Source organism: Cucurbita maxima, unplaced genomic scaffold (assembly GCF_002738345.1).
Source record: "Cucurbita maxima cultivar Rimu unplaced genomic scaffold, Cmax_1.0 Cma_Scf00010, whole genome shotgun sequence".
Lineage (NCBI taxonomy): Eukaryota > Viridiplantae > Streptophyta > Magnoliopsida > Cucurbitales > Cucurbitaceae > Cucurbita > Cucurbita maxima.
Genome location: NW_019272026.1, coordinates 1,351,101 through 1,370,703, shown reverse-complemented (window position 1 = coordinate 1,370,703; position 19,603 = coordinate 1,351,101). Strand labels below are relative to the sequence as shown.

General features: G+C 36.0%; 2 protein-coding genes across 4 annotated transcripts; both read left to right on the top strand.

Moving 5' to 3' along the window:
- The first annotated feature begins 2,230 nt into the window (after positions 1 to 2,230).
- Positions 2,231 to 6,224, top strand: LOC111485472 (metal tolerance protein 4). Its single transcript, XM_023132373.1, has 7 exons — positions 2,231 to 2,574; positions 2,960 to 3,129; positions 3,426 to 3,624; positions 3,994 to 4,172; positions 4,266 to 4,416; positions 4,871 to 5,001; positions 5,899 to 6,224. Exons 1-7 carry the CDS (start codon positions 2,355 to 2,357, stop codon positions 6,070 to 6,072), a joined length of 1,224 nt encoding a protein of 407 aa, XP_022988141.1. The 5' UTR covers positions 2,231 to 2,354; the 3' UTR covers positions 6,073 to 6,224.
- Positions 6,225 to 8,366: 2,142 nt separating this feature from the next.
- Positions 8,367 to 19,209, top strand: LOC111485397 (DNA (cytosine-5)-methyltransferase CMT3-like). 3 transcript variants are annotated; one of them, XM_023132267.1, is made up of 18 exons: positions 8,367 to 8,661; positions 12,299 to 12,333; positions 12,461 to 12,557; positions 12,682 to 12,789; positions 12,884 to 13,003; positions 13,087 to 13,186; positions 13,572 to 13,783; positions 13,878 to 13,943; positions 14,024 to 14,278; positions 15,089 to 15,147; positions 15,233 to 15,299; positions 15,368 to 15,697; positions 15,776 to 15,844; positions 15,924 to 16,013; positions 16,093 to 16,180; positions 17,639 to 17,682; positions 17,776 to 17,845; positions 18,920 to 19,209. In XM_023132267.1, exons 1-16 carry the CDS (start codon positions 8,395 to 8,397, stop codon positions 17,644 to 17,646), a joined length of 1,971 nt encoding a protein of 656 aa, XP_022988035.1. In that variant the 5' UTR covers positions 8,367 to 8,394; the 3' UTR covers positions 17,647 to 17,682; positions 17,776 to 17,845; positions 18,920 to 19,209. The 3 variants fall into 3 exon arrangements, with proteins under 3 accessions (XP_022988035.1, XP_022988034.1, XP_022988033.1); XM_023132266.1 differs by lacking the exon at positions 18,920 to 19,209 and adding an exon at positions 17,950 to 18,040; XM_023132265.1 differs by lacking the exons at positions 17,639 to 17,682; positions 17,776 to 17,845; positions 18,920 to 19,209 and adding an exon at positions 16,965 to 17,111.
- The last annotated feature ends 394 nt before the right edge of the window (positions 19,210 to 19,603 follow it).

The window sequence follows — 19,603 nt, the reverse complement described above, 5'->3', positions numbered from 1 at the left end:
GATACGTTAATCTAAGCATATTGTAAAGATTATAACACTATCAAATTAAATATAGTTTAAAGATTTACCTTTTATATATAGTGCAATAATATTTCTAACTTTTTAAAAATTGACACGTGTAAATATTTAATATAAATATAAAATTTATTGTACGTTGTTACATTCTTTATCAATATAATATATGATTTGCAAAGTTGACTTAACACTTTTTATATTAAAATAATATTTTCAAATAAAAATATATATTTTCTCTCTCCTTTTTTTTTTTTACAACGAAGGACAAGATTTAATTTTTAAAGTTTTATTGATATAAAAAAAATCTAAAAATATATCTTTATATTTAAAAAATATAAAAAAATACTCGTTTAAAAAATATCCTTTAATTTTAAAAAGTTAAAAAATAATATTAACATTAGTATCACAAAAATACTCATGAAATTTAAAAAATAACATTAAAAAATTTAACGATAATTAGTTGGGTAGAAACATTTTTTTTAATTTTAATTTAATTATTCGAATCGTAAATTATTTCCGTCTAAACAATTCTATTAAATAATAAATACGACCCTGATTATTAATTCATTTATTCAATTTTTTGTTTAAAAAATAAAATATTTATTTAATAGAGGAAGTGACGTAAAATATTTTATTTATTATATGAACAAACATGTACCAAAATGGTATTTGACATTAATGATATGGCAAAAAAAAAAAATAATAATAATAATAATAATTGAGTATTTTTCTTTAATAGGTGAGACATATACCATTTCAATCAAACACTTTATTTTACCACTCCGATGAATTATACCTATCTTCGATTATTTGGAGGTGCACAACCAAGAATCGTCAGAGATTTTACCCTAACTAATAAGAATCTGTATCCAATCAATAGAGCTGATCTTCATATGTCATAGTGCATCGTGATCATGATTTTCAATGAATAATTGTTGTTGTACTTGTCACGATGCTACACGCCATTTATATTTATGTATGAAGTCTCGTAATTGACTTTCGTATCTATCACGTGATAGAACATGCATTACATAACACATAAAGACAACTCACACATGTCCAACCTTACCTTATAATCCTATAGTGAGAGTTGGTTCATAATAAAATTGCAACCAATTACCAAATTTACCTATAAAGGTTTTTGCTTGGGGTATGCGATTATTGCCCGAGAAACTAAAAATAGAGGTTTGAACGTGATCGTTGAAAATTATCCTAAAATGGCTAAGAGAGTTACGTTAGTCATTTTTTTACCAACTATTGTTCGTGAAGCTAAATGAGCTTAAACCGAGAATTAATTTGAAATTAAACATAAGAATTTTAATAATCAAGTGTTGGTCCGAGTTATCTAAATCGATTGAAAATCAGGGTCGGAATAAACGGTTTCTTACCCGAGAAAATAAAGTAAGGTAACTTGAACCCAAAATTCGTTCATTGTGCAAAATCGATAGTGGCAGCATTTGCGCACGCAATGACGATGACGACGGTTGTATATTAGATGATAGAGAACAACCGACAGTGAGGGGGTAAGAGAGAGAAAAACTAACTCAGTGGTGGTTTGGTAGCGATGCTGTGCACGACAACAGACATTGGAGGAGGGGCAAAGTTGTGTGTGCGAGTGCTAGGTGTCACGATCCACGATGAATGTACGACGTAACACTGGGTGGGAGAGATCGAGAAAAAAAAGGTGCAATGGAGATTGTGAGATCCCACGTAAGTTGGAGAGGGAAACTAACTCGTTTTAAAAACCTTGAGAGAAAACCCGAAATGAAAAGTTAAAAGATAACAATGTCTACTAGCAGTGGGTTTGACCCGTTAACGAGACGACCTAGTGAGATGAAGCACATAAATTAAGCTTTTTTACGTTTCTAATTTAACGAGACTAATAAGTTCGACTAATTTAAATTGATCGTAACTCAATCATGTCTGAAAATAAAAATAAAATATAGCAATTATGAATAAAATAAATGTTTAACTCAACCATTTAATAGTCGAAATTAAAATAAATAAAATACAGAAATTATGAATAAAATAAATTAATGAATTTAGGTCAAACATAATAACTAAATATAAACAAATTTCAAACCAGTTGAACTAAAAATATAATTTAGTAATTTACTCTTAATATTATTTTAATTTCTCCTTTTTTTTTTTATTTTAATTTGGTTTTTTATTTAAACGGCGAATGACACCCAAAATTTCAATTTGCAGTTAAAAAGGCATTTCTCCTTCTCTGTTTACCCGTGCGTTTCTCTGAGATCAGCTGCATTGGGTTGGCAGCTTCGTTTCTCGATTGGCCGAGGAGGAAGGCGACTGTTCCTGTGCTGAAGCTCGCCGGAAAAATGGACGGAGGACCGGATTCGAATCCGAAGACGGCGTTGTTGGCAGGGGCGGTGAAGCGCGACGGCAGCGGGAGACGCGGCCGACTCAGTCGGGGATACTCGGTGAACTCGCTCCGTAGCGAGTTCATTTCTAGATTGCCTGAAAAAGTGAAGTCTCATCTTCAGGATGTTGAATCTCCCTATGAAATTGATCTTTCGCAGTCGACTGCCTTTAGCAGAGGTTCTTCTCTCTCTTCCTGATTATCGTTCTCTTATCTCTTTTGTTATTTGCTGTTTCAATTTCTTTCTGGTTGCTGAAAGAATGAAGATGATAAACGAGGAGAATTCTTGTTTTGTTTATGATTATTTGCTCTTCGCTTGTTCTTTAGTGTACTTCTGGGATGATTACGAAGGCGGAGGCAACGCTAAACTCTGTTTTATATCCTCTGTTCATTAGAGTGAAATCTGATTAACCTAGACTGTTTTTGATGCGAAATGTTCATTTCGAATGCTCGTTTTTTTCTCTTTTTTTATTTTTTATTGAGGTTGTCATCTTCTGAGTAATCGCCATCTTCAATGTTCTAGGGTGGAAGAACAGATACTACTGACGTATTGGTTTGTTATAGGGGAAAAGGACTACTATGAAAGGCAAATTGCTACCTTAAAGTCATTTGAGGAAGTCGATTCATTGGTGACATCTGACTGCATTGACGAGGAAGACAGTGAAGAACGAGCTCAGGAAGAGAGGGCCATGAAGATCTCAAACTATGCGAATATAGTACTTCTTTTATTGAAGGTCGTCTATGTTACCAACCATGAATTTAGTACACTAGATGAAGAATTTCGTAGCCGTTGGCTTATAATGAGCAGCATTAATTATGATATCACCAATTTTCTGCAGACTTAGTCCTAAATCAACTATTAACAAGGAAAAGAAAACGAGATAGAAAATGAATTGTTGAAATTGGTATGGCCTCAATGCTGAGCATATATAAATCAAGAGCTGATTATGATTGTTTTGTGGTTTATTAAAGGCTCTGTTCTGGTCCCTTATTCCAGACCTTGAATTCACTCTCTAGTGACAGTTTGCAGATTTATGCTACAGTACGGAGTGGATCCATAGCCATTGCTGCGTCAACACTGGATTCCTTACTTGATCTCTTGGCTGGTGGAATACTTTGGTTTACTCACTTGTACATGAAGCGAGTAAATATTTATAAATTCCCGATTGGAAAGCTGAGGGTGCAGCCAGTCGGCATTATTGTATTTGCTGCTGTCATGGCTACGTTAGGTATCTCTTGTTCCTTTAAAACCAGTGTGAAATTGCATTGCTTTTCTCATTCAGCCATTTGAACCATGATCGGATGGTAGGAATGTCTAGTAATTCTATTGTCTATCTACCTCATATTCCTGCAAAAAATGAAGATTCTTTCTCAATTATAACAAGTTAAAGTATAGACAACCATAATTGGTGGATATTACGCCTATGTCTTGTAACTAGCAGAGAGCAAGTCTGTGCAATTATCTATTCATTTTGTATTCTGGAATCTTTAATGGCTGAATCATCTTGGTTACCTCAAAATTTCATTCCAAGCATGATTGTATGATTTGGGTTACTTTAACAATGTGGATGGCTAACCCATTTCAATTTCTTGTTTAGGATTTCAGGTATTGCTTCAAGCTGCAGAACAACTAATTCAAGATAAACCGTCTGAGGGTCTGTCGCCAGAACAATTCATCTGGCTGTGCGCAATTATGATCTCTGCCACAGTAGTAAAACTTGCCCTCTGGTTTTACTGCAAAAGCTCAAGAAATGATATTGTGCGCGCTTATGCGAAGGTTGTTTAACCTACAATTATTATTATGCATTTGTTTTCAAATGAATAATTCTTCAATATACATGGCATAAATCCTTCCAATGCTATTTCCCAGGATCATTACTTTGATGTCGTAACAAATGTGGTTGGATTAGTTGCAGCTATTCTTGGTGATAAGATCTTTTGGTGGATAGATCCGATCGGTGCTATTGCCTTAGCCATATATACAATTTTAAATTGGTCTGGAACTGTATGGGAAAATGCAGGTACATATTTACTCGCATTTTGTTCCCTTTCTCCTAAAATGAAAATTTCTGATGTTTGTTGGATATGCTAATCAGTCTTCTTTTTGGGAAATCCCATGATTCCTTTTTTCTTTTTCTTCTTTTAACTTTTACTGGGCATAACAAAATACTAAAACGATTAGATCCGGTAAGGAGTTTTATAATAATAAGTCTAGCACCCATGGTTCTAAATGAAAATGTTCTTCATCGAGTTGCAGAGCGAAAAGAAGATATTGGTGCAAACGTTCTTCTGTTGTCATGGTAAATGTGATATGATTTAAAAAAAAAGATTTGAAATAACTATATTTTTGTCATATACCTGAAGTAATTGTATGTTTGTAGCATTTGCAGTTTTGAATTGTGAGCCATTCTCTCATTTCATGATACTTGCATTCCTTCCAGCTTACAACTAACACGAGGTTAATTCTTGTTGTAGTTTCACTCGTGGGGAAATCAGCCCCTCCTGAAGTCCTGCAAAAGTTGACTTATCTTGTCATTAGGCATCCTGAGGTCAAACGCGTCGATACAGTTCGTGCCTACACCTTTGGTGTTCTTTATTTTGTAGAGGTCAGCCATACTTTTTCTATCTTGCATTTAGTTTTTTCGTTTATTGTAATAGCACCATAATCACCGCAATGTGATTTGCACATGATAACTTTACACTCTTAGATATAAGAACGAAATTGCTAACCTATTTTAAATTTGTAACTAGTGGTTATTAATGACGAGCATATTTCTAAATTCATAAATTCATGTCTGCATGATTTTAAAACAATCCAAAAACAGATGTTATAATTTAAGGAACTTTCTTTAACAGTCCATCGCTAGCAGATATTGTCTTTTTTGGGCTTTCCCTTTCAAGCTTCTCCTCCAGATTTTTAGAACACGGTCTACTAGGGGAGGTTTCCACGCCCTTATAAAGAATGTTTCATTATTCTCTCTAGCCGATATGAGATCTCACAATCCACTCCCCTTTGGGGTCCAACATTCTTGTTGGCACTCGTTCCCTTCGCCAATTGATGTGATACCCCCCAATCCACCCTTTTTCGGGGCCCAGCGTCCTTGCTGGCACACCGCCTCGTGTCCACCAACCTTTGGGGCTAAGCCTCTTCACTGACACATCACTCGATGTCTGGCTCTGATACATTTGTAACAGCCCAAGCCCAACGCTACCAGAGATTGTCCTCTTTTGGCTTTTCCTTTCAGGCTCCCCCTCAAGGTTTTTAAAACATGTGTGCTAGGAGGAGGTTTCCACACCCTTATAAAGAATGCTTCGTTCTCCTCCCAACTGATGTGGGATCTCACACTTTTTCATATTGGCACCTTCTAATAAAAAGGTTGAAACAAATCTCTTAACCAAGAACTATACTCGGTTGCCGTTTGATGGTTTAAAGTTAACAGGAACATTGTTTTAAATATTTATGTAATTAAGAATTTGATATGCTTATACTGACAACCAATCAGGTGGACATTGAACTTCCGGAGGAGCTTCCATTGAAAGAAGCACACGCCATTGGAGAAACGTTGCAGATCAAAATCGAAAAGCTTCCAGAAGTTGAAAGGGCATTTGTTCATCTGGACTTTGAATGTGAGCATAAACCAGAGCACTCGATACTCAGAAGGTTACCAAACACTTAGCCCTCATGTTTTATTGGTATCTATTCCATAACCATCTTGACTTGTTTTGTTATGTTTCTACGTCTTGTATGTGCCTGCCTTTTCTTTTTGCCGGTTGAAAAAGGCTATATATTTTCAATCAGATCAAATAATCAGTTTCTACTTTCAAGTTTTTTTTTTTTTTTTTTTTTTTTTTTGCGTTAAATTATAAAAAGTACTCAAGAACTTCGGGTAGGTTTTCAGGTTATGCTCCTAGAATTTGAAATTTGTTTTTAAAAAATACATTTCTAACTTTTAAATTGTTCTATGTTTTCTCCTAAAAGTAGTTCTTAGGAATATGCATATTACAGATCCCTCATTTTCGGGAAATTGTGATGTTATTTGCAGTTATATAAAATATTAAGATTGTTGTCATTTATTTTATCGGAAGAAAATGTTAATTTCAATTTGTACATAAAAGTTGTCTTGTCCATTTATGTGAATGATGTAAATGATGATACATATGTTTTCCAATTGTTGCACGTTAGTCCTGGAACAGGTTTTTTTTGGAGTTCACCAATAATTTTACAATTCTATCCTATCCGCACGATTGAAATCGAATTACAAAGTTCAAAGTTTAGGGGTATTTTATGTAACATAACCATTTTTTTTATTATTATAATAATAATAATAAGTAATAACTTCGTAAAAGTAAGCAATGACTTAAAAAGTAATTAGTATGCCTTAGTTATTGTCCGAATATATTATCATTGTAGTCTTCTTTTATCTCTACATTTACAAATTTATATGTGATTGAAAATCTTAAATAATTTAACATAATTATAATTGTTGAAAAATCTCATTTAATCTTCACTAAATTTATAATTTGGAAGGAAAAAAATGTGATATAAAAACATAAAATTTATGTGAATGAATTAAAATTCAACTTAGTTCGCATGGAATATTGGACCTCTCATTTATTTGACTATAATTCACTTTCATTTTTTACCTATTTTCGCTAGCATTCGAGTCTAAAATTACTCATGGTGACATAAAGTATTGTAATTTTCATCCCTTCACACCCACATAATTGATCAAAATTATTAAATCCAAACTTTTAAAACATAAAAGTCTTTAATTTGTTGTAATTTAGGTTTCAAACGTAATTTTTCTAAATTCAAACTTAAGAGTTATTATGACTGTTCAAGCCCACGTTCCATTTCGGGCTTCTCTCAGTGTTTCTAAAATGATTTCCATACCTTTATGAAGAACGATTTGTTCTCCTACCCAAAACAACGTGAGATCTCATAGTTATTCTATTTTTTGTGTAATTATGTTCCTCTCGAATCCAATCATTATCATTTTCAATTTTATAGGGATCTAAACACCATCTGCTCTATTTTATAATGATTCCGTTTTTTAATTGATTTTTTAAATTGATGCTTGTTTCCACCTAGTTTATAAGTTACTTACTCATATTTAGAGACCAAGAGTCAAATTTTAGAAATTTAAAAATTACATTATTCATTTAAAAAACAAATGGTTTTGTTTATTTGTTTATGTTAACAAGATTAAAATATGTAAAAAGAAATATTAAAAAAAAATGTAGTTTTTAGTAAACAAAGAGAGTGATAGAGGTGTTAACAACTCTAATGTCTGGATCAATCCAACTTAATCCATACCGATTGAATTAAGCTAAATTCAAATAAATAAAAAATTTATGCATTTAGTTCATGATTATTCTAAAATTAGATTGAGATGAATCAAACCAACCCGAATTTATTGTTAATTTTATACATTATTAGTTAGCAAATAATTATATATACCTAGTTTTATTTGATTAATTATTCTCTAATAACTCTTAAAATTAACTTTTAACTATTTAGAATACAATATTTTTTAATATATATATATCGAAATATATTATTTAAATGTTTGAAAATAAATAAAAAAACATTTAATAATATTTTTTAAAATTAAAAGATATTTTTGAAATTGTGACTTTTAAAGAGTATTATTAAAAAGTTTGGTAGTTGAGATAAAATAGTAATGTTAAAAAGTTTTTTTATTTTTATTTTTATTAATTTAAATCTAATAATAAAAAATAAAAAAAAATAAAAAAGCTTCCCGCCCACTTCAAAATCTTGATCCTTTTCCGATGCTATAAAAGGGTCTTTCCCTTTTTTCTTCTCTCATCCAAAAGAAGAGTGAAAAGATAAGAACAGATAGAATAGACGAATGATTACTTTATTATTGTCTAGATGCTTAGAATAATCATCCAAATCTAGAAAAATTCAAATTTACCATCTCCTCAAATCTTAGTAGTTTTGTCTGAACAGTTCGTTCGCTCTCTCCTCTTCCACAATGTCTTCCAACGGACGCTCCAAATCTGCCGCTCCCATCTCCCCTGAGCCCGACGCTGATGCTTCTTCCCCCAACAAGAAGCTCAAATCCGAGCTCAATGGAGATGGAACTCCCATTTCACATTCCCCCGCTAAACTGGCTTCTCAGAGCACGAAGGTGAAGGCGGAATTGAGCGGCGACGAGGACTATGATTCGGCTAGGTTCGTGGAGCCCCGCATTCCAGATAGTGAGGCGAGAGAACGGTGGCCTCTGCAGTATCGGGGAAAGGTAGTTGAAATTCGTTCCCGAAATATTGCTTTGGGTTTTTTTTTGTTCGGTTGTATAGCGGAAATGGGACATTATAGCACGAGATTTCGGTAATTTTGATGTATTTGTGTGTTAACCTCTTGATGTGGGTATTCAATGTGTGGAAGAACTTAATTCGAATACCGGAAGTCTTATATTGCTGCTTGTTGCTGGATTTTTTTTGGTTGTTGGTTTTCTTGAAGGACTTTAGCCCCAAGAAAATGAGATTTTCTGTTGGATGATGAAAGTCCCACATCGGCTAATTTAGGGAATGATCGTGGGTTTATAATCAAAGAATACTATCTCCATTGGTACGAGGCCTTTTGGGAAAGGTCAGAGCAAAGCTATGAGAGCTTAGGCTCAAAGTGGACAATACCATACCATTGTGGAGATTCGTGTTCGTCTAACAATTTCTACTTGTTCTTGGATGGGGTTGAATTGAGGTGACTATTTGTTTTGGAGGAGGACATTAGTACCTAGGATTAGGATGGAGCATCAAGTGGGTATTTTCAAGGCTTCTCTAATGAAGTGGTTAATAATATTCAACTATCATTGGGTAAACAGTAATTCAAAAATGTCTAATAGGTCAAACTTATTAGGATCGCTTAACAACGCACACACCCTAATAGTCAACTCCAACAATCTCCCACTTGGAAACTAGAGAAACAACGCACACACCCTAATAGTCAACTCCAACAATCTCCCACTTGGAAACTAGAGAAACAACGCACACACCCTAATAGTCAACTCCAACAATCTCCCACTTGGAAACTAGAGAAAATACGAGGAGGAATATTAGCTAAAAATTTAGTTTTATTGATGATTTTAGGTATGTTACATCTTGGATCGAGTATATATAGGGAGGGTTTCAATTTATTAAATATAACTTTCAAAGATTTAACTAACTCTGAGAAATATCTACCAAATAAATCTCTACAAGATTTTTAGTGTAAATAGGCATTAGGTTCCATATCCCAACAATCTTCCACTGACAGATAGTCAACTCCAACAACCTCCCACTTGTAAACTGATCTAGTCAACCAAGAATTTTCCATATCCCAACAATCTTCCACTTGTAGACTGTAGTCAACTCCAACAATCTCCCACTTGGAAACTGATCTAGTCAACCAAGAATTTTATTCTCAATCAGTATCATACCACTTGAGGCTTTGCACAACCTCAATGTTCCAACATCAACACAAAATGTTTGCTGGATTCCTTGCACCCTTTATCTTCTCCAAACACATTACCATCTTCCACTAACCTCCGAGTGAAATGACATCACCTTCTGTGTTTTGTCTTTGAATGATAGATCGGGTTCCTCGCCAACTGCATGACACTTTAACTATCTACCTAAAGAATCTTCTCACTGCTTCTTGCCTAATTCTTCTATATAGTCTGTCATCCATGTCATCTCCTTTCCAGTTTCAGCTATTGCCACGTACTGAGCCTCAGCAGATGAAAGAGTAACGCATTTCTAAAGCTTAGACATCCGATCATCCATGGCTTGCTCCCACTTGGTTGTATCCTCCAACCGTAGGGCCTCATCAAGGGGTTCGCGTTCCCCTTCATCCGTCATCAACCGATAGTGTAAAGAAGGTACATATCTATCTGATACTCTGATGGCTCTGGATGATCTTTTCAACACCTGCTCAGGTGTCACTTGCTCCGCTTTTGGTTCCTTAGCAACAGTCTCAGGAATTTCTTGAGTATCCGCTACAACATCACTAGGTGATTCTTTCAGCAACTCAACCTCAATTCCAACTTGTTTCACCTCTGGTTCCTCAGCAACTCAATCTCAATTCCAACTTGTTTCACCTCTGGTTCCTCAGCAACAGTCTTAGGAGTTTCTTGAGTATCCGCTACAACATCACTAGGTGAATCTTTCAGCAACTCAATCTCAACTCCCACTTGCTTCGTTGTCCCGATACTTTTCTTCAATTCTCTAACAGTCTTTGTGAAGCCAACTCGTTTCTGTTTGCTCATATCGCAGTTCTCACAAGGACTCATATCAATAGATTTCAAACCTTCCAAAACTCCTTCCGCAGCTGACATCTTCATTCCTTTAACACTCATATGTTCAAGTCTATTGTGCCAATCTTTGAAATTTCAATCTTCACAGATCGTGGTGAATTTCGCCTCACTCTTATACCAGTTGTTAGGATCGCTCAACAACGCACACACTCGATCAAGATGAACACGAAGAACAAGAGAGAGAAAATACAAGGAGGAATATGAACTAAAGGTTTTATTGATGATTTCAGGTATATACAACAAGAGAGAATACAGAGAATGAAGTAAGTACATCTTGAAAGGATTGCCTAATCGAGTATATATAGGGTTTCAATTTACTAAATATAACTTTTAAAGATTTAACCACCTACGAGATATAATCTATCAAATATATCTCTATCAAATGTTTACCAAATATCTACCAAATATATCTCTATCAGATCTTTACGAAATATCTACAAAATATATCTCTACAAGATCTTTACGGTAAATAATTGGCATCAGGCTCCATATCCCAACAAAACTTTCAAACTTTGTATTTAATAATATTCTCCAACTTATTTAACATTTTTACTTTTCTCTTAATGCTGCTGCTGCTATTGTTGCAGTTTGCTTCTTCATTTTATATATATCTTGGCCACAGCTTGCGTGTAGTTTAACTATTCTCATGGTCATGAGACAACAATATGATCTTATTGTTGGGGATTATTGGGCGGAGTAGTTCCGCATTGGCTAATTAAGAGGAAGATCATGGGTTTATTAAGTAAGGAACACTATCTCCATTGGTACGAGACTTTTTGGGGAAACAAAAAACAAACCCATGAGAGCTTATACTTAAAATGGACAATATCATACCATTGTGAAGGGTCATGGTTCATAGCATGGTGTCAAAGCCATGTCATAGAATCCTTAAGTGTTAAACAAAGAAGTTGTGAGTCTCAAAAGTGTACTCAAAGGTGATTCAAGTGTTGAACAAAGGGTATACTTTGTTCGAGGGCTCCAGAGAAGGAGTCGAGCCTCGATTAAGGGGAGGCTGTTTGAAATCTCCATAGTAGGCCAAAAGGGAGGCTATGTGATGTACTTTGTTTAAGGGGAGGATTGTTTGAGGATTATTGAAAGGAGTAGTCCCTTGGCTAATTAAGAGGAAGATCATGAGTTTATAAGTAAGGAACACTATCTCCATTGGTACGGGACCTTTTGGAAAAACCAAAAGCAAAGCCATGAGAGTTTATACTCAAAGTGGACAATATCATACCATTGTGGAGGGTCGTAGTTCCTAGCACCTATTGCATTTGTTTGCTAAGGTCTCTTAATGTTATTTTTAGTTCAAGCTCAAAAAAAATAGCAAAAAAAAGAATCTTGTTATATTAGAAAAATACAAGTAATGTAAATTTATATATAAACATGCATGTTGATACAACGATACTGAAATGTTTCTTGTGCCATTGATCTCCAAGCTCACCAGGCAATTACTGCTTAGGCTCTTTAGTATATCGATCTTTACTTGACGTTTTGCACCATACATTACTATGCTTGTATAAGTACAACACACTAAGATTTGGTTCTAGCTTGACTCACATCTACTTATTTTCTTTTATTTGTTCAGAAGCAGCAGCAGGTAGATGGGGAGAAAAATTCAAGGTAACGTCTCTAGTTCATGAACTATCCAACTCTTGCTAATAACTATATGCTTGTAGAATACATACCCACATGCAATATTAACGGTTTTCTTTTTCCTTGGTGCCCTTTTGTTTCTGTTATCTTATAGGGATGACGCTGAAGAGGTAATTCAGGCTCACCGTCATTACTCACAGGCTGAAGTTGACAATACCATTTACAATCTCTTTGATGATGCCCATGTTAAGGTGCGATTTACATACTCAAGTTTAAAGTTTTAATTTCTTTTAAAATTCTGTAGGATACTGTTTTCCTTGTTTAAATTCTTGGCGTAGATTCTTATATTAATTGTACATGGAAGGTTGTGTTTAGGCTGAAGATGGGGAGGAAGATTATATATGCAGAATTGTTGAAATGTTCGAGGCTGTCGATGGGCAACTATATTTCACTGCTCAATGGTATTATAGAGCTAAAGATACTGTAAGATGAACATAATGCGTTTCCATTATGTTTTACTCAAACTGTTCTTGGCCTGGTAATCAATTGACATTAGATTTTGTTTGTTACATTTTAGGTTGTGAAAGATCATGCTCATCTCATCAATGACAAGCGTGTATTCTTTTCAGAAGTTCGGGATGATAATCCATTGGATTGTCTTGTTAAGAAGCTAAATATAGCTAGAATTCCTATAAGTGTATAATTTTTACATTTGTACATCTGTTTGAGGGTTTTCTTATTAGGATGATGCTAATTTTTTTTGCTTGTTTTTTGTTTCAGATGGCCATGGATAAGAAGAAAACCCGTCCTCCAGCTTGTGACTTCTACTGTGACATGTTATACTTGTTGCCGTATTCCTCATTCATTAAACTGCCTGAAAAAAAGTTTGTAAAAGAATTAATTTCTTGGAACATGTATTTGTTAGAAATGACTGTTCGAAATATGTCGAAACAAATAACTATAGCATAAAGAACAACTCGAGGGAGAGAGCTTTTAAATAGAGGAACCTTAAGCATTTATACTTTTCAATTATCTTTGTTTTTGTGAAATAACATACCGTATTTATAGTGGAGAAAGTGTAACTAGTTTCCTAAACTTTCTCCTCAAGTTTAGCAACAATTTTCTGAAACCTATTCAAGCCAATAACTTCTTGAACAATTATCCTCCAAGTTAATAACTTCTCAGCATAACTTCTTTTGCTAAGTCAAGCTGATTAACTTACATCCTCAATAATATATGGTTCTCACATGTATCTTAACTTGTAGGTGAGAAAAGGGTTGGCAGTGAGGCGTCGTCGACAATTTCCTCCGAGGGTGATACCAATGGACCATGTGAAGTGACCTCAATTGGGGATGTCACTCAAGCACATCAGTGTTGTAAGCCTGATGTTGCACTTCTTGATTTATATTCAGGATGTGGTGCCATGTCAACTGGATTATGTTTAGGCGGCAATTTGTCTGGGGTGAACCTAGTCACAGTATGTTGCTTCACATATTTTAAACAACTGATCACATGAAATTTATTTCATAGCTTCATTTTTTTCCTCTCTGTTTTCTTTTTTTGTTTAACAGAAATGGGCAGTTGATTTAAATCAATATGCTTGTGAAAGTCTAAAGTTCAATCACCCAGAGACAGAGGTTAACTTTTTATGATTGAATTCAACTTGATATTCAACCATAATAGAACTTGTGCTTTCTTAGCTTGTTCTATATTGCAGGTTAGAAATGAAATGGCAGAAGATTTTTTATCGTTTTTAAAAGAGTGGGAAGTTCTTTGCAAATATTTTTCGTTGATAAAAAGTGAAGGGCCACAACAAAAGTACGTAGATCTTTTTGCTAATGAAGAGGAAGGGGAAGATGAAGGGGAAGCTGAAAAGACTGAAGATGATGAAGAGGTGTTTGAAGTAGGAAAAATACTTGCAATATGTTACGGTGATCCTAATGGAACTAAAAAGCGTGGATTGTTTCTTAAGGTATTTGATTGCTTGAATCTTAATTAACAGTTTGCTAAATCAGTTATGTGGATATGACTGTGAACCAATATTTGATATTTTTCATCATAACAATAGTAATGTTGTAAGATTCCACATTGGTTGGGAGGAGAACGGAACACCCTTTATAAGGGTGTGGAAACCTCTCCTTAGGAGACGCATTATAAAAACCTTGAAGGTAAACCCGAAAAGGAAAGCTCAAAGAGGACAATATCTGCTAGCAGTGGACTTGGGGCGTTACAAATGGTATTAGAGTCAGACACGGGCGATGTGCTAGCGAGGAGGTTAAGCCCCAAAGGGGGTGGACGCGAGGTGATGTGCCAGCGAGGAGGCTGAGCCTTGACGGTGGTGGACACGAGGCGGTGTGCCAGGGAGGAGGCTGAGCCCCGAAGAGGGTGGACACGAGGCGGTGTGCCAGTGAGGAGGTTGAGCCCCGAAGAGGGTGGACACGAGGCGGTGTGCCAGTAAGGACGCTGGGCCCCAAAGGGAGTGGTGGATTGCGGGGGTCTCCATCAATTGGAGAATGGAACCGAGTGCCAGCGAGAATGTTGGACCTCGAAGGGGGTGGATTGTAAGATCCTATATTGGTTGGGGAGGAGAACGAAATACCCTTTATAAGGTTGTGGAAACCTCTCCCTAGGAGACACGTTTTAAAAATATTGAGGGTAAGTCCAAAGAGGATAATATCAACTAGCGGTGGGCTTGAGGCGTTACAAATGTTCTTAGCTATATTCTTTAACTTAGTTGAGTTGTTTAATACTTAGTCCATAGGTTATTTTTATTTAAATGTAGGTTTCCTGGAAGGGTTATGGCTCTGAAGAAGACACATGGGAGCCAATTGAGGGATTGAGGTAAATATTCTAGTGAAGTTGTCTTGCCTGATATCGTTGTTGTTCAAGCATTTGACTGAGTTAAACTTTACGTTCTACTTAACAGCAACTGCAAGGAAAAGTTGAAAGATTTTGTGACAAATGGTTACAAATCAAAGAGCTTACCTTTGCCTGTAAGTTTAATTATTTTACTTACTTTTTTTCTTCAATATTGTTCTTATTAGAACTTTTGAGTTGGTAGGGTGATGTGGATGTTATCTGCGGAGGGCCTCCTTGCCAGGGTATTAGTGGTTTCAATCGCTTCAGGAACATAGAAAATCCACTGGAAGATGAGAAAAACAAACAGCTTGTTGTCTTCATGGACTTAGTGGAGTATCTTAGGCCTAATTATGTTTTGATGGAGAATGTATTAGATATTGTAAGGTTTGCCAATGGATATCTGGGACGGTATGCGCTTGGTCGTTTAATATCAATGAATTATCAAGTTCGTATGGGAATGATAGCAGCAGGTGCATATGGACTTCCACAATTTCGTAGGCGAATGTTTATGTGGGGTGCCCAACCAACAGAGGTTGGCTCATAACTACATTGGTTTTGGTATTAGGGACCTTTTGAAACTTGTAATAACATTCATTTCCCTTGTTTTCAGAAGCTTCCACAGTATCCTCTTCCAACTCATGATGTTGTAGTGAGGGGTGGAGTTCCTACTGAATTTGAGGTATGGAATTGTTATTGAGGCATTGTGGTTTAGTTTGTTGTTATTTGATTTGATGAGAATATATGATTATAATGCACAGATGAATGCTGTTGCTTTTGATGATGGACATAATGGCGTTGAGTTGGAAAAAAAGCTTCTTTTGGAAGATGCAATTTCTGATCTTCCTGTTGTATGTTCTTACCTTTCTTAACAGTTTGGATTTCAGTGATTAATTTTGCTCTTAGTTTTGTTTGCATAATTATGTGCAGGTTGGAAATGATGAGCGTCAAGATGAAATGCCTATTGATAAACCTCCCATGACTGAGTTTCAGCGTTTAATTAGATTGCCTAGGGAAGGTTAGCTACTTTGTTTCCTTCCCCCAAGTGCGTATTGAACCGTTAGTAGATATTGTCCTCTTTGAGTTTTCCCTCAAGGATTTTAAAACGTGTCTACTAGGGAGAGATTTCAACACTCTTATAAAGAATGCTTCGTTCTCCTCCCCAACCGATGTAGGATCTCACAATCCACTCCCTTTTGGAGCCCAACGTTCTCGTAGGCACTCGTTCCCCTCTCCAATGAGGGACTCCCAATCTACCCCTTTCAGAGCCTAGCTTCCTCATTGGCACACCGCCCAATGTCTAGCTTTGATACCATTTGTAACAACCCAAGCCCATCGCTAGCAGACATTGTCATCTTTGAGCTTTCCTTTTCGGGCTTCCCCTTAAGGTTTCTAAAACGCGTCTGCGAGGAAGAGGTTTTCACACCCTTTTAAGGAATGCTCCTTCTCCTTCCCAACCGATATGGGATCTCACAATCCACCCTCATTCGGGGCCCAGAGTCCTCGTTAGCTCTCGTTCCCTTTTCCAATCGATGTGGGATCCTCCAATCCTCCCCCTTCGGGGCCCAGCGTCCTTGCTAGCACACTGCCTCGTGTCCACCCCCATCGTGGCTCAGCTTCCTCGCTGGCACATTACTCAGTGTCTGACTCTGATACCATTTCATCCAAAGTAAAATAGAGCTAACGAATGTTGTCCTTGGTTATAATCTTGAATATGATTTAGTCTAAGGGTTTTCTTCTATTTTCTTTATTTGAATATGGTCTTGCCAATTGTAATATCTTTGGTGGATTATTATTTACAGAAAGGTTTGATTTTTCTACAAAGTCTAAGCCAGCAGTGCACGAATTATATGATCATCGGCCACTTGAACTAAATACAGATGACTATCAACGTGTTTGTCAGATCCCAAAGAGAAAGGTTTTCTAAAATATAAATGCTTTTGAGATGCTTTTTTAACTTTTGTGTGTGAGATCCCACATCGGTTGGGGAGGAGAACGAAACATTCTTTGTGTGGAAACCTCTTCCTAGCTTACGTGTTTTAAAAATCTTGAGGAAAAGCCCAAAGAGGACAATATCTGCTAGTGGTAGGTTTGAGCTCTTACAAATGGTGTCAGAGTCAAACACTAGGCGATGTGCCACCTAGGAGGTGGACACGAAGCGGTGTGTCAGCAAGGACGCTGAGCCTTAGAGGGGGGTGAATTGGAGGGACCCACATCGATTGGAGAAGGGAACGAGTGCTAGCGAGGACGCTGGATTCCGATGGGGGCGGATTGTGGGATCCTACATCGGTTGAAGAGGAGAACGAATCATTCTTTATAAGGGTATGAAAATCTCTCCCTAGTAGACGTGTTTTAAAAAACCTTGAGAGGAAACTCGAAAGGGAAAATCCAAAGAGGACGGGCTTGGCTATTAGGTGTATTATTTGGTTTCTTTCCATTTCTAGTCATATTTTATCTTATGTCATTGCAAACGCAGGTTCCTGATTATGCCATGACTTTTGTAAAGGGATCATCACCAAAGTAAGCAATGGCGTTTTATTAATCATCTCATATTTATTCATTTTAATGTCATAACCCTTCACTTATATTTCCCATTTTTATGAAACGATGAAGGCCATTTGGGCGCTTATGGTGGGACGAGACAGTACCTACAGTTGTTACTCGGGCAGAGCCTCACAACCAGGTTAACTCTTCGTCTCTTCTCTTTTATTGCTTTTGCTTGGGACAAATGATTTAATATCAAGTGTTAACCAGCCTTCAATCAACTCATTTCCTTGACGTCCATAGGCAATTTTGCATCCAGAGCAAGAAAGAGTATTGACAATTCGTTAAAATGCAAGACTTCAAGGCTTTCCAGATTATTACAAGCTCTTTGGGCGGTTTAGGAACTTTGCTCTAACATTCCAAGCCCACTGCTATTATATATTGTTTTCTTTGGGCTTTTTTTTGTAGGCTCTGTCTCAAGGTTTTAGAAGACGTTTACTAGAGGTTTCCATACCCTTATAAAGAATGTTTCGTTCTCCTCTCCAACTAATGTGGAATCTTATAATCCACTCCCTTGCTTCCTTCTCCAATCAATGTGGGACCCCAATCCACCTCGTCCTTGTTGACACACCGCCTTGTATCCATCCCTCTTTGAGGCTTAGCCTCCTTGTTGGCACATTTCCCTATGTTTTGACTCTAATACCATTAGTAACGGCCCAAGCCCACTGCTAGCATATATTGCCCTCTTTGGGCTTTCCTCTCAAGGTTTTAAAATGTGTATGATAGAGGTTTCCACACCCTTATAAAGAATGTTTCGCTCTCCTTCCAAGAATGTTTCGCTCTCTTTCCCAACCAATGTAGGATCTCACATTTGCATCAAGAAATGACTCAATTCCACCGTTTGCAACCTTATATGTATCGCTTTACCAATTCAAGTAAAGTGATTGTTCCTTAAGAAATTTTGTTGAACTGATTGCAATAACTTGCTTTGTGGCTTTGGTTAGTTTGCTTTTTTGTAGTGGTTGTATTTGCCCTTTTGTTTTAGTCGTCTGTCTTTCTTTTTCCTTTTCCTTAGCTTTGTATCTTTTCATTTATGAATGATAAGTTCTTGCTTTGTATCCCTTGAGAAAAAAAAAACTTTAACCGGTTTCATTCCTTGAACATATTCATTATCTTTTGTTGAAGATTAGTTATATCCTATTTTGTATTGAAGATTAGTGATCAAAGTACCTATTCCAAGACATCAAAAATATAAATGCTGGTGATGTAACAGGTACATTCAAGTAGGAAATGCAGTAGCAGTCCCGGTTGCTCGAGCGTTAGGATATTCGTTAGGCATGGCGTTTCAAGGTCTTGCTGCAGATGAGCCTGTATTTAGTCTACCCAAAAAGTTTCCCAACATTGTCAAACAACAGGGGAGTTGCTTGAAGAGGTAATTCTATATGTAAAAGTATGTTGTATGTTGTGTTTAGCTTATTGGATTATTCACTTTATCCCATTAATGTATTGTGGAAATGTGCAATTAAGAGATAACCTTCATATTTATATCATAATCAATTCCATCATATTCAGTGCATATCTTGTTGTATATTTGAATGAGGTGGCTGGAATGAATTGGCCTTTTTGATTTTAATAATATATGTTCATTCATTCATCACATTAAAATTTTTATTTTTGTAATAGGAATTAAATGGTTATCGGACTAAATTATTACCTATTTTAGTTTACGAACTGAATTGTCTTATTACATATTAAAGTTTATGGACTAAATTGTTAAATGATCCATTTGGAGATCATTTTGATTTCATTAGTAATAAGGATTTGGAATATCACACATTTCTCCATCAAAGAGATTCAACAACTAAAAGAAAGATATATTCTTTACGATCTTTTTTTCAAACATAACGAACAGTGATAAAATCAGATCGATTCCCTAAATGTTTTGTTGGATATTGCC

Coding starts and splice junctions, on each gene's coding strand:
- LOC111485472 (XM_023132373.1), top strand. CDS start 2,355: ATGGACGGAGGACCGGATTCGAATCCGAAGACGGCGTTGTTGGCAGGG. Junction 4,417..4,870: donor AACTGTATGGGAAAATGCAG/GTACATATTTAC, acceptor TTCTTGTTGTAG/TTTCACTCGTGGGGAAATCA. Junction 5,002..5,898: donor GTGTTCTTTATTTTGTAGAG/GTCAGCCATACT, acceptor ACAACCAATCAG/GTGGACATTGAACTTCCGGA.
- LOC111485397 (XM_023132265.1), top strand. CDS start 8,395: ATGTCTTCCAACGGACGCTCCAAATCTGCCGCTCCCATCTCCCCTGAG. Junction 13,004..13,086: donor TAGCTAGAATTCCTATAAGT/GTATAATTTTTA, acceptor TTTTTGTTTCAG/ATGGCCATGGATAAGAAGAA. Junction 15,148..15,232: donor GAGCCAATTGAGGGATTGAG/GTAAATATTCTA, acceptor TCTACTTAACAG/CAACTGCAAGGAAAAGTTGA.